Here is a 15,002-nt window from a genome sequence, read left to right as displayed (position 1 = left end):
TCTGTGTGACTGAGGGAAAACTTATTGGTGGTAAGCTTGGATTTACCTTATTAAAATTAAACTCAGAGGGAAGACTAATTACTACCCATTAACTACTAATCCCATGATCCCTCTTAATTAGAAGAAATTTCTAGTATATATGTGTTTATTATAAAACTTTTTTATTTTTTTTATTTTTTGATAACTGGATATCTCTGTAGACAGCGGACCGAGCCCATATCTGGGCTTTGCCCAGTCCATAGACCATGGTCTTGTCCAAGGACTAGTCCTGGGGAACATGCAACGCATCACACATACCAGGAAAGTGAGGGTGCGCCCCAACGGGTGGCCTCTAAGGAATTAATGCTCATATTGGGTAAAAAACTTGTTTAGTATTTGGTGGTAAGCTTGGATTTACCATTTTGATATTAAATTTGGAGGGAAGACTAATTATTACCCATCATCTACTAATCCCATTGTTAAAACACGTGAACAAGACCGAGTCATCTCGAATGAGTTTTCGGATACAATTGAGTTGTCTCGTTCAACAACAATGAAAAAAAATAAGCCATGGATCTAAATCTTGTCCAGTACGTTTTGACTTGTCTATCCGTCTCATTGGTGGACGATACCAAGATGTCTCGAATGAGATTTAAAAATGTCCCCACTCATAACCTCCATTAGATCCTAGATAATTCATAAGGTGTTATTGCAGAAATAAGACTGTTGGCAATATTTTGTCTTGATTAAGAAAAGGATTATGGGTGTTTCTGATTCTTGATTTGATGATGAAGCTTTTTATTCTTTGGTCATGTAATTTTTAGTTGGTTTCGGATTAATGATAAAAATGAAAGTAGGAAGCATATTTTGGTTTCAAAAATTCTGAAAATCTTCCCTAGTTGTACTCTCTACTCAAAGAAGTTCCAAACTGTCAAGATTACGATCCTTCAATATACAAGTAGAGCTTTCGCATGAATTATACTCAATGACACTCTGGGTAGGGAATGCGTTTTGGTCCCTAAAATATTCTTATTTGGCACGATTCTACTTTCACCAAAAATTGATTCTATTAGAACCGCTACTCTTTGTATTACTTCTATAAGAATAGCTGTTTCAATATTTTGGGGTTTAGAAACAATCACACAAGGTCGGGTGTTTGAAGAGATCGACTAAAACGCAACATCTGCATCCTAAATTCATTAAAAAAAAAAAAAAAAGCAAAGACGTTTTGAAAGAGAACCATAGAAACAAGCATTCTCATCATTTACTGAAAAAACTGGGAATATAATATACCTAAAATACAGTAATTTTCTCTAATCAGCTTCAACTAGCTCCTTTTAGGTTACCATCCTTTGTGAGAATAAGAAAGTTTCAGTACTAAAAAGTGCTTTTGCGGGACAAAAAACTTAAATCCTATCATTCTATCTCAATCAGAGCTATCCACTTGGCCATTTTTTCTTGGTTTTGGATAAACAAAAGAAAATAAAAAGGGAGAGACAAAGAAGGAACTCAAAAGAGCAACAAATGAGGTTACTGCAGTAAACAATGGCTTAAGGTGCACCATAGAAAACTAAATCATGCCGACTCAAGTATCAAATTAATCACACACACACACACACAAAAAGTGCAAGATTAAGTAGCCAAACAACTAATTAAATCAAGGTGTTCAATCATCACCACAGGGGAGAAAAAACAATTTCCTAATTGAGAATGCAAATAAGGGCCACTTTTTAAGCCTTGAAGATAAGCAGTACTATAATCCCAAAGAGAGATCTTCAAAAACCAAAGTTTTCATACACATGGGTGGCCAAGATATGGCTCTTGAAAGAAAAAAGAACAAACCTGACTGACTAGATAGTTAGCGCAGAATCCACCATGAAGAATACAGATAACACCCTGATGGGGGAGATCAAGGGCGTGCTCTCTTGTTACTGCAAGATGGACATTTGTACTGCTTGATATGCTCAGCCCTAGCTGGAGTGATCTTCACACATTTTCCATGGAACCACTTCTCGCAGATGTCACAACAGATCCAGAACTCATCCCCTCCATAGTTCTCTTGACATGCCCCGCATAGGGTCTCCCCGTGCTCCTCCTCTTCTTCCTCCTCCAATGCATCTTCGTCCTCTTTTGGTTGCATCGGCTTGGCATACTTTCCCTGAGCTTCGGAGCCTCGCTGCTGCTTTTGTTGTCAAGCCAAAAGAAAGAATTAATAAAAATGAAACAAATAATTGCAGTGAGTGAATTATTTAGTTGGATTGAACCCCCAACACGCACCTAAAATTTGGAGAAGTACAACAAATTTAATACATAGGAATTAAACTTGCTTGAATTAGTTACTTATATGAAACAAAAAGAACCAAGGGAGACAAGAAATTTAAGAATGGAATTAAAATTGCTAGCACTAGTTAGTTTCAGGAAAGAAGAAAAAAAGAAGAGAACAAAAGAGGCATTATGGGGAAGTCATATGGTGTCAATCCTGAAGACTCTTCAGTGATCTAGATCAATGCTGAAAGTTTGACTCAAGATGGCAGTAACTATGTTACCAGGTTCGCTAATATAGTAGTGAACTGCAAACTGGTACAAACCGAACCAGTTTGAGGTTCGGCTCATATTGGGTTCATCAAAAACAGCAAACCTAACAAACTCCCTTATTTTGGTGAATTTTAAAGATCTGCCCATGGTTTGGTCAATATTAGAGATAACCCTTATTTTAGAAATCCCAAGATTTGGTCAACATTAAGCTACCCCTTTGTGTTATTAAACTGAGGATATGCACCCTTAACCTGAGTCTTCTTCTATAAGATTAACATAAATGACTTCAGTATCTGCCACGAACCGGGTTCATTCAAGAGTGACGAACCACAAACCAGAATTCGAACCGAGTGAACCAACACACCAGGTAACATAGGTTAGCAACAAAACAATATCAAAAAAAGAGAGCCAAGGAAAACAAAAATAGGCATGGTCGCGATTTTTATATTTTATTTTTGTTAACTACCTACAATTGTTAGGCTGAAAATTGATCTTTGGAGTTCAATCATAAGTGGACTATGCTCTTCTTTGCCTGAACAGTCAGTGATTCATGGTAGCGTTAATCAGATATTATGAACCAACAAAGCTGATTCTCTTGGTAAATTATCGTGAGCTCCGTATAGAAGCTAGGCCATACAAACACAACAGAACTAAATCTGGACTAAGTTATGCTAACATAACAGTCCATTCACTACCCCATTAGGGACTAATATAAAATTCACTAGATCAATTGATTAAGTGGTAGATTTAGAATTGCTTTTTACCACTTTCGAGTTTGGCTTGGATTTGGTGCTGCTATGATTTGAAACCGATGTCTTCTCCTTCACCTGTTTCTTTCCAGTAACTTCCTCGAATATTGTTGGGAGATCATTTATCATACTAAAGAGGCGTCTCCTGCACAACAAATATCAATATTATTGTCACAAAGATCCACGGCATTCCAACATATGCTACTTATACTAAATATCCAACAAATTAAAAGATCCATGTAGAATATAATGCTCATTTAATTGCAGTGGATTTACACCAGGTATCAATGCTCATTTAGGCACATTCAAAGGCATGTTACTTTGTGACTTTAATATGCAAATGAAGAAGTGTTGATTGATCTCTCTCTATATCTTTTTGCTGATTAACTGTGCACATTCAATGGCATGCTATTTTGTGAATGTTATATGCAAATGAAGTGTCGATTGGTGATACTACAGAAGAGCAAATACAAAACCAAAACTATGGAGGGATTCCCTTTGGATTCCAGTGACTTTTAAATAAACCAGGTCATGACTAAGTATATATAGACACCCAGTAGCAATCGTTTCTGTTGTCTAGGTCCAGTTATTCATAGATTGAGAAGATGAGCAAATTAATGCACATCTCATAAATTAGATGATGGAAAAATGGAGATGTGATTCATATGAAAGCTATCTAAACGAATACTAATCAAACTAAAGGAAATAAATTTGTAGCTACGGTAGTAAATTTTAACACACCACCCATCTCCTTTCAAATTTATCAAATTAAATTAAATTGGTCTCTACCGGGTGCAAATAACATTTTACAGATGTATCTCAGGGGGTTATTTCCAAAACAACTTCCACCGGCCATCTCCTCTCAGATTTTGAAACATGCGACCGGAGGTTTTGGTAGGATTGACCAATAGATGGGATCGCTGCTAAATGATATAGCTGCCATTGATAAGGACGAGGAAAATGGACCCATCCTCGGGGAAGGATAGCATTGACAGTCGAGTATCATAAGCATGCTACTAGATTGGAAAAGATTAGATAAGGGCAGAAATCTAGAGTTAGATGGTGGAAAGAAATGGACAAGAATATCAACTTCTTCCACCACATTGATAAATGTCAGGATTGTCCATCATTCAAAGAGCTCAACCCATTCATCAAAATTTGCCTTTATTCATTTCATCTTCCTCTATGAGCTTTCCAATCTATGTATATGATTCGATAAACAGCAATATCCCTGTTTAGTGGAAGGAAGGCAATTGATTTGCGAGGACAGAATCAAGAAGTAGGTTGTCGAATTCTACTCAAAATTTTACAGGAACATCAACCTTTCAAGCTCTGATGAATGTTTGACCAGATTAGCTAAGACCAACGGGTCCCGAATAGAAGAAGATACTTAGAAAGCGATTAAGGAGCTGAAAACAGCTATTGCTCATGGACCTGATGGTTTCACTATTGCTTTTTAAGAAATGTTTGGAGATAATGAAAATGGATTTTATAGATACGACAATGAAGCCTTTTTGGACTCTTCTATGGGTAGTAAATCTCTTAACCTAATTCCGAAGAAGGAAGCACAGAAGAAATAAAGGGTTTTAGTCCACCAGTATGGTGACTATTGCATGTAAGCTAACAGAAAAAGTTCTCATTTATTTTATTTTTCCTCCCAGGAATGTATGAAAAATCGAGTAATTTTGGATGGGATGGTGGTAGTAAAAGTTCTCCAGGTGCAAAACAGGGTATAAGATTGTTGTTTTTTTATCCAAAGGATTGTTTGTGAAGAATAGATGAATTACAAATGGGATGGCGAGTAAATGAATGCAGTGACGCGAGAGCCAAATTGAGGAACCATGGAGTTGTTTGCAAATTGGATTTGGAGAAGCCTTGCGACTAAATTAGCTAGAATTTCCTCGATAACATGTAGGCACCAACGGAGGATGTGGATTCACACAATCACATGAACATGTCTGTGTGCGCCTTCAGCACCTTCTCCATTATCATCAATGGATATCCACCAGCCAGGTACTTTAGAAGCATGAGACGATTGCAACGATGGTATTCTATGCCCCATTGATGCAAGACGCTGAGGGGAGATAAGAAATTTTGGGCAACAATAGAGAAATCTGGTTGGGGGTTGGGTTAAGGATTTGGACAACAATAAGAGAGATAAGAAAATGAAATTTGATTTAGGAAAAATAGGGGATTTAAGAAAATCTGGTTGGGTATTGGGTTAAGGAGATTAATGAAGTAAGGGTTAAAGAAAGTGGGAAAGGATTAAAGGATAAAACAAAATGGGGTTTGTAGGTTTCAAGAATCCAAGACTTCAAGAAATCAAAAATCAAGAATTTTTGAAAAAAATAAAGAAAACAAAATTTATAGGTTAGATTCTTGAAAGGATTAGAAAGTTCTTGATGGTTTCTTGATCTCTCACAAATAAATAAAAAAGAAGATAGAGGATAAAAAGAAAATTAAATAATAAAAAATTGATATTTACCTTAGAATCACCACAATGATTCCCATGGCATCAACCATGTTAAATGCACAAACATTCAAAAGAAAACAAAAACTTCTTGTTTATTCCATTCATTCTACTTCAATAAATTCTAATACAATCTATAAATAAAGAAAATCAACCAAGAGTCTTGATAAAACTAAAATATCTAATTTTCGTAACTTTCTCTTTCTTAAATTTTCAACCCTAATAAACTTAAATAACACATTCTAAAGTTGCCAAACTGCCCATAAATATTACACTAAGACCATGGGCCAATAAAATATGAAAATAAACCCAAAAAACATAAAAATAAAGTCCTAAAATAACTCAAAGCTTAAAAAAAAACAATTAATCTAAAATAATCTCGACGATAAATCTAGACCTAACTAAGTAAAAAACCTAAATAATTACGAATTTTTCGTTGGAATCCTTGACTATTGACTTGATTTGTGTTCCGCATTACCCACGCTACTCTTTTATGTGGTGGAAAAAGCTTTAGGGAAGATCAAGTCTAAGACAGCGGGGTGGATGGATTTAGTGTAGATGAGAATGTAAACTTGATCACTCATTGTGTTTGCAAACAATTCTTTTTCCTCTATACAATAATCTCACTTCCATCTCAAACTTCTTAGAAGTTTTGAGGTAGTTTCGAGCTAGTGAGTAAACCAATCCAATATTCAAATTTGGAATAGAGAAAGTTAATAACCATAGAACTTTAGCACGATATAGGACTTGGGGAGATTCCTTTCAATTTATTTGGGTTTCCCTTAGGAGCAGATTGTAGTTCTAAGGCAATATGGGATCCAAGGTGTATACAGTTGAGAGAACATTGGCAGGTTGGAATAATTGTTTTTTTCCCCTAGAGGCAAGAATACTTTGAATAAGAGCACTTTATTAAGCTCATCGATTTATTACATGTCTATTTTCCATTCCCAATGATTGGTCTATAAATGGGATTGTTGATGATTTCCTTTGGATGGTCCAGGGAGATGAGAAATATAACCATGGGGGTGAAGGTTTGTATCCCAATGAACTTGGTCATTTGAGAGGTGAGAAATCCAAAAGAAATGAACATAAGCCCTATTGGGAAAGTGGGGTCAACATGTTCAGTAAAGAAGAGGAGTGTTCTCGTGAGTATGGGTGTTATCTCGGTGGATGGGAGAGCAATGTGAAGGCATCTTTTTATGGCCACAGTTGCATGTTCTCTTCAAGGTTGGTAGGAGAGACTAAGATATCCTTTAGGTTGTGGTGTATTGGGGCCTTTTACAAACTCTTGGAATTCTTGTGTGTTACTTCCGATAAGAGAGGTTGCTTTGGAAGGGACTCTTGAAGCCATGAGAGCAAGACAGGCTAGACTTGACATTTTCTAGAGAGTCTAGAAAGGGACCTTCTCTAAATCACATTTTTCTAATGAACTTTCCCCTTAACAATTCCCTCTCTTTTGTTTGGGGCTCTCTAACAACCCCCACAAAGGTGGCATTTTTTGTGTGAACCACGTACTTGGAGAAAATTTTGATAGTGGATGTAAATTGCAAGATCGTTATTGATTAATAGTGCAAGAGTAGGGAATAAATGAATCGCATGCTTCTAGAAGGTTGTCAAGTTTCTATAAGATTGTGGGCTTTCTTCTTCATGTTGCTCGGCATTTGTTAAACGTGCCTACAAGAATAGATCATAAATATTTAAAATTTTGTCTCAAGGCAATGTTTTATCAGGAGAACAACCGAGATTGTCTCAACCATAACATTCCGATACATTCTAAGACATCTCGAAACATTCCTAGACAACCCGAAACATTTAATGTCTCAATTGAAATATACCATTGTAGGACACAGTTCCACGTTCTTTGTGTATAATCTAAAGATGCCACTGCATCAAAGAAACCTAAACTCATAAGTCAAACAAGTAAAGTCCTTTAACTACAATGAAAGAAAAATGTCTCTTCAACTGATAAAATACATAAATTTTACTCTTTGCTACCACTTTGAAATTCCCAAATTTAGTACCAAGAATTTTAAGGAACCAAGGAGTGAATATTGGCCATTGTGTTCCATAAAAATAAGAGGATTCTCTAAGTAAGTGATGCAGGATGATGAGGGGAGATAAGAAAATATGAGGGTTAAGGGAATTTGGTTTAGGATTGAGTAAGCCGAAAAGGTAAAATGAAAATTTTATATCAATTATTGTACGATAGATAAGGGTTAAAGATTAAGATTCGTAGGGTAAGGAAAGGATTAAGGGTTAAAATTTGAAAAATAGATTAATGAAATAAAGGTTAAAGAAAATGGGAAAAGAGTAAGGGTAGAGGTTTATAGGTTTTAAGAATCAAGAATCAAGAAAATCAAGAACAATGAACTAAAAGAAAATCAATAAAAACAAAAGAATAGAAAAGAAAAATAAAGATTAGAAGAAAATAATATTATATTGAACTCACTCCAAAATGGCCTCACACCACACCCATTGTTGGGAAGATCAAGCTTAAGCTTCTTTTTTTATTCATCATATTCTTCATTTTTTATTAATTAAAAAAAAAAACACTAATACAATCTATATAAAGAAAATAAATCAAGAATCTTAGTCAAACTAAAATACCAAATAAATAAACCTAATTTTCGTAACTTTCTCCCTCCTAATTTTCAAACCCTAGTAAACTTAAATAAAAGGTAAACTAAAATTATTAAACTACCCCTAAATCTTATACTAAGACCATGGGATAATAAAACATGAAAACAAGCCCCAAAAACATAAAATAAAACCCTAAACCAGAAAACTACTAATCTAAAATAATCTCAAACGATAAATCTAAACCCAAATAAGTGAAAACCTAAATGATTACAACTTTTCCATCAGAACTCTTGACGGTTGATTTGATTTGCGTTCTGCATTAGTAAACTAGCACATAAAAAAGTAAATTAGTGAAGACCTATGAATTATCCAATGTGGGCACAATTATGTACAACATTCACAACGATAGTGAATTACATTATCCACCTCCTTCCCAATGTTAAAGAAGCAAAGTAGCTTCACAATTGAAAGAAATTAAAGGTGGTCTATGATCTAGAAATTTTAATAGCATAAAAAGTGTAACGAGATCTAAATAACAATTCATCAAATTAAGATAAGTAAGAATTTGTAAAAGTTTCCTCCAATTAATGCAACAATCCAAAATAATTCACATAAAAAAAATAGTAATCAAACAGGTAAAAGTTGGGCATGTAACAAAGTATGGACGAAACTATAAAATAAAAAATAAAATAAAAAGATAATATACCTGTCACTTTTATCAAAGCCAAATCTAGCACCAAAATAAAATGCCACAGCAAGTAACCATGCATCACTATGGACAGCAACCAAAGATAACCAGTCCTTCTCTTGCATCCCATCTCTGGCAAAGTTAATACCCAATGCGGGCTCTGGAAGCTCTGGAGGAACCTCTTCAGCTGGTAAAGTGACCTCCCATTGTTCACTTGGTATTCCATACAAACACAAGTTCTCCTTCTCTGCACAGGATAACAATCTAGTAAGATACAGAGTTGCTTCTCTCTCTCTCTCTCTCTCTCTCTCTCCTCTCTCTCTCTTCTCTCTCTCTCTCTCTCTATATATATATATATATATATATATATATATATATATATATATATATAAGAAGAAATAATAACGACAATTAAGAATTAAGCAGATGAATTGAATAATATCCTCAAGTTAGAAAAAGTAACTGAACCAGTTGAAACAAAAGCGTTGAATAAAACAACGCAAAATTACAAGACCGATAACAGCTCCAAAATTTGTTCAAAGGAATTGTTTTTTTTTTTTTGATAAGTTAAAATTTTATTAGTGAAAAAAGGGGACAAGAAGTCCTCAAATACAAACACAGAAAAAGGAAAAATAAAAACATATAAGAAGACTAAGAAGCATCTAAAGAACAACTAGTGTCCCAACAAACAATGAAGTCCTCGAAGAAAGTTCCCTTGAACTCTTTGAAAGACTTTCCCCAGAAAAACAATAATCCCAAGATGTCTAAAATGAGGTCCTGCAGATCGCACTCTTTATCCTCAAAGATTTGTCTATTCCACTCCTTCCAAGCCCCCCAAGAGATAGTGAACAGAAGAAAACTCCAAAGAATCCGCTTTGTAACTCTAAAGTGTGAACCCCAACCAAGCCAAGACCCAAGAAGATCCTTGAATGTGCAAGGAAAGCAGCCAGCCAACCCAAATAAACCAAGAAAGTGTGACCATACTTACCTAATACGAGCACAATGCATTAGCAAATGGTCCATTGTCTCACCATCACTGAGACAAAGTAAGCAACAATTGGGTGTATGGAATCCTCTTTTAATCAGCTGATCCAACGTAGTAATTCTACCCAACGCCAAAAGCCACACAAAAACAGAAACCTTTGACGGAACCTTAGTACCCCAAATGAACAAGGTCGGGAAGGCTACCAAGGTCGAGAGCGGCAATCCAATAGCATACATGGACCTCACCGTAAAAACTCCTTCTCCATTACTACTCCAAACTCTATGGTCTTCTGCGTTTGTACCAAGGACCATCGTATCTAGCATTTCCAAAAGTCTTTGCACTCTACTCACCTCCCAATCATTAAAATGCCGTCTAAACCCAAAATCCCAAGACTTGTCCACACCTCTGTTGATCAAGAATGATTCAAAAGGCTTTTCATGTTTGGTTGACAACTCATAGAGATCTGGATATAGGTCTCACAAGGGCACATCCAACACCAACTGTCTTCCCAAAAGCGAACTCTACCACCCCTGCCTACCTTGAATTTCAGCTTCTTACAAAATGTAGGTGTTCTCTTGAGAATACCTTTCCAAACTTCGCATCCAAAGGCCCCTTTTGCAATCCCACTCTCCCACCCAAACTCCTTCACTCCATACTATTCACTTATCACCTCCCTCAAAAGGATTGTATGAAACTTGCTATAATAATAGAACTACAAGCAGACTAAACCATGAGGTCATAAACTGAAAAAGAATTGGAAAAGAAGAAGAAAAAGACGGCATAAAATTTTTAAATAAAAATTGTATCTAAGCAAACAGTCATCACAAGAAGTATTAAATACCTAGCACTGAACCATAATATACATTTTCAGTAAGCTATTACAAAATCATAGGCCTAAGGACATCGTGTCGCCCTGGAATAGATGTAAAATGACATCAATGCAATTAAACACAGAAAGAAAAGTTGTGGCTGTATATGAACATAAAAATAAGCAAAAGATGGATGGAGGACTTCTTTAAAAGAAAAGAAATGCTCTTGGGACACCAGCCTAATGGCACTGCATTCTCTTAGGTTTATGACAGTAAAAAAAAAACTGAAAATTTATCCAAATCCTCAGCTAAATCATTTTGTGGTTTATAATATCCAAGTCTCCAAAGACAACAGAATAGGTCGGCAAGTAACCCTCAATCAAGAGCAAACCAGACTACAATCTTAATTCAATTTCCATCCCCTTTTTGAGAATGCCTAAATCCCATTAATAGAGGACAACTGGTTATCAAGAGGCAGCCATTAAAATGCCTAACATCACATTTCACATTTCCAATTCTCTTGATGCCCAAACACCCAGTTTTCATAGTCGAATAAATTCAATTTCACATAACAAGATGAAACTACGTTTCTTTCCCCATCATTCCACAAGAAATCACGAAACAACTTCTCGGTCTGAGTTTCCACACTTCAAGGCATAGTGAATAAAGAAAGGAAGTAAACTGGAATACTTGTTAGGTTGTTCATGGTGAATGTTACTTTTCCTCCTTTTGATAAATATCTCAAAAATCGATATCATATTCTTCTCCCTAAACATTCTATAATTGGGTCCAAAATTGCCTTGCTCATGTTGGGTGATATGATGGGTAGTCCTATGTCAAAGAAAACAATGGCCGCCATTGGTGTTTTGAATTTTACTCTAAATCCTATTAATGCTACTCACACGCACACACAACGTTCAACTTGAATTTTGGAAGTTATACATAACAAATAGAAATGGAGATAAATGGGTCTCGTATTGTGTCATGCTCCTATTAATAATATTGTCAAATTCATAAAACATTTTTGTTCTTTAACAACATTACTGACAAATACATGATACAACACAACTCAACTTTGAACTCAAATCAATGGCAGCCGAAATTCAGACAATGGGAGTATTCCTAATGGTTAGAAGTATGCACTTGAAAGTATTAGTTGATACTACTAGTTATTCATGTTCATCAATAGTTGTTGCCAAAATACCATAAAATATTCTCAGTACCCACAATATGTAGCTAAAACACATTACAATGCAACAACAAGCACAAAACCCACAAGACCACCAAAAAAATAAAATATATATAAAAATAATAATAAAAACACCGACACACACACACACACACCAAGCAAGTAATCCAGCACATGGTTTCAAACTCATCGAGGCCAAGTCATCTCGGAATCAGGCATGGACAAGACGGATGGACAAGTCAATGTATCAGACAAGATTTAAAATCCACGCTCATTTTTCTCATTGTTGAACGAGGCGTCTCAAACGTATCGGATAACTTGTCCGAGACAACATGGTCTCGGTCTCTTCACGGACGGGACGTCAAAACTAGTTTTAAAACCATGACCCAGCATTAACCCAAAACAACAACAACAATAATAATAATAGTTATTATTAATATTATTAATTATTATTATTCATTTATAATATTAATATATTAATAAATAAAATAACAGTATCCGAAATCACCGCACAAACAGAAAATGAGGAACACCATATCTTTCGAACAACCAAACATTTTTCTGCTAAAAAACCCTAATCTAAGAATCTTCACCACATTCTAACATCCAAAACCAAACAATATCTCCAGAAAATGAAACATGCAGATATATTACCAACATCAAAACCTAAAAAACAAAACAAATTTCAAAAATACAAGTGAGACGCAGAAACCCTAACCGGGATCACACTGGTTGTAAAATTCTTCAAAATCTGCAACATCAAAACCAAAAGAAAAACATATATAAATTAGAGTTTCAAAAAATAAACATCGAAAAACCCTAAATTCAAATTCAAAAACAAAATTTAGAGATCATTAAAGAGATACCAGTGGTGAGAGCTTTAATCATCCCAGCTCTTCGACCTTTGAAATCTTTGAAAACCTCTTCAACTGTTCTAGGGTTGTACTGTGCGGCACCTCCGTCCATCTCTCTCTCTCTCTCACACACACAGAAAACGAAGAGAGAATGAAGAAGAAAGGTGGAAACCAAGACCAGAGAGGACGGAATCAGGATTTAGTAATTTTTCAGGGGTATCTGACGAGATTTGAAGATTGCAAGGGTCAATAAGTCAAATCAACAAATATACTTCAGAGAGAGAGAGAGAGAGGGAGAGAGGTTGAAGAAGTAAGAAGGAGAGAGATGGGGGTTTTTGAGTTAGAGAGAGAATAAGATAGAAAAAAAACTTCGATACATCCACTTTTTTCAAACTTTTGATGGATACCTAATGTATAGTTTAGAGTCATAGATTATTATTTATTGTGATCGTAGTTTTTATAAGGTTTTATTTTAAATTTTATTAGAGGGCTGCTATTAGCACTCCAACTTTTACTTATTACATCTCAATTAAAATAAAAAATAAACAATGGTAGATAATAAGTAAAAGTTTGAGTGCCAATCGAAACTCTTTTTTTCCATTTCTTTCCTTCTTCTTTTTTTATATTTCTATTTGTTTGATTTCAGATCTTGGATGATTTTTAAAATCATCATCCATAGAGTCAAATATTAAAATTTATTTTTGTTATTATTTTTATTATTATTATTATTATTAACTTTATCATGTACTTCATGAAGATGTTCATGGATGGGTTCCATGCCCATGATATCAATATACTAGATGAGGTATTCCACGTGGCATTTTATTATGGGGATGTATCAAACTTTTGAAATAGATGACCATAAAAACGTAAAACGAACTACAACCATGGCCAGTCTAACATGAGCCATCCGTATCCTCTTAGCTAACTTGAAATCCGAGCCAATGAGAGAATCTTAACCATCCATCAAAAAGATAATGTGCTGCGCGAGTTTGATGTAATCATGTAAGTGATGGGGATGGTGGACCCAGTTTTGATGATCACAACCATCGCATCAATCAGTATTAGATATATATATTCAGACTCTGAATTTACTGATTTGACCTTTTAGTTACCACCTCTCTCACGTCGTCAGCTGAACCGCTGTGCACACAACTTTAACCTGCACACCACGGTTTTGAGGGTGTTGGGGGCAAGTGGGGAGAGAGGTGAGGGAGTGGGGACAAATGGGGAATGTAATTAGTTTAAAATATAAGGGTGTCTCAAAGTTCTGTGGGGGCAATTGCCCCCACCAACTACTTACTAGCTTCGCCCCTGATTTTCATTAAGGTGTAAAAATCTGACTTAAATAGTCATAAAATTCTCCAACTTTTTTCAAAACATAGTAAAATTCTCTAAATAATGGACTAATTGATTAATTCAATGAATCAACAAATATATCCATTTATTATTGAATAAGATGACATTTTTATCTTTTAACAACCAAAAATCTCGAAAATAAGATGAATTTTTCTGGAGATTATAAAGATGGCAATTTAATTTGATTGAACCTATCCGATAATTGCCGACCCAAACTTGGTTGGTATGTATGTAACTCATGATTTTAAATCTTGTCCAAGTCATCTTGGCCTCGTTCGACAACAATACAGATACACAGTGTCTCTACATTCACATCATCTTGTGAGATTAACAAAATGTCTCAAATGATATTTTGAAAATCTCGATCAAGTTAATCGGAATTTTTAAATTTTGATTAAAATAATTATTTTTTTTTAAATTTAAATATTTATTATATAAATCAAATTGATTTGATCACTAACTATTTTCTAATATCTTATTTTATTAAAAAATATAGTTTTTTTAATTTAAATATATGTATATCAATCAATATAAATAAAGATAAACTTATCTTGTTCGAGATCTCAGTCTCGTCCAGAGAACCAAATTGTGAAACCATGATGCAACTGCCCTTTATATAAAAATATAAATATTGACGTGTATTTATACTATATATTTTATTTAAATACATGAATTATAGGATCCATTTGGCAGACAACACATTCTCTTATGAAAAAATCAACCCAATCTGAAACTTCTAACCCCGTCAAAAGTGATTTAGAAATTAACAGTAAAAATTGAAGGTCTGCAATTCTTCAACTTGTAA

The 15,002-nt window shown here is 34.8% G+C and overlaps 1 protein-coding gene across 2 annotated transcripts; it reads right to left on the bottom strand.

Moving 5' to 3' along the window:
* Nucleotides 1–1,690: 1,690 nt before the first annotated feature.
* LOC147410425 (PHD finger protein ALFIN-LIKE 3-like) lies at nt 1,691–13,161 on the bottom strand. Of its 2 annotated transcripts, none has more exons than XM_086435313.1 (5): nt 12,851–13,161; nt 12,703–12,735; nt 9,020–9,248; nt 3,279–3,408; nt 1,691–2,161 (listed from the first exon to the last, which is right to left on the bottom strand). In XM_086435313.1, the coding sequence occupies exons 1-5, from the start codon at nt 12,948–12,950 to the stop codon at nt 1,889–1,891; spliced, it is 765 nt and encodes a 254-aa protein (XP_086291439.1). In that variant the 5' UTR covers nt 12,951–13,161; the 3' UTR covers nt 1,691–1,888. The 2 variants fall into 2 exon arrangements, with proteins under 2 accessions (XP_086291439.1, XP_086291448.1); XM_086435322.1 differs by having other exon boundaries at nt 1,691–2,158; nt 12,851–13,160.
* Between the last annotated feature and the right edge of the window lie 1,841 nt (nt 13,162–15,002).

Source organism: Akebia trifoliata, chromosome 1 (assembly GCF_017979445.1).
Source record: "Akebia trifoliata isolate Shusen 1 chromosome 1, ASM1797944v1, whole genome shotgun sequence".
Taxonomy (NCBI): Eukaryota; Viridiplantae; Streptophyta; class Magnoliopsida; order Ranunculales; family Lardizabalaceae; genus Akebia; species Akebia trifoliata.
Note: the sequence above shows the minus strand (reverse complement) of the source record. Positions and strands in the feature narration are given on the sequence as shown.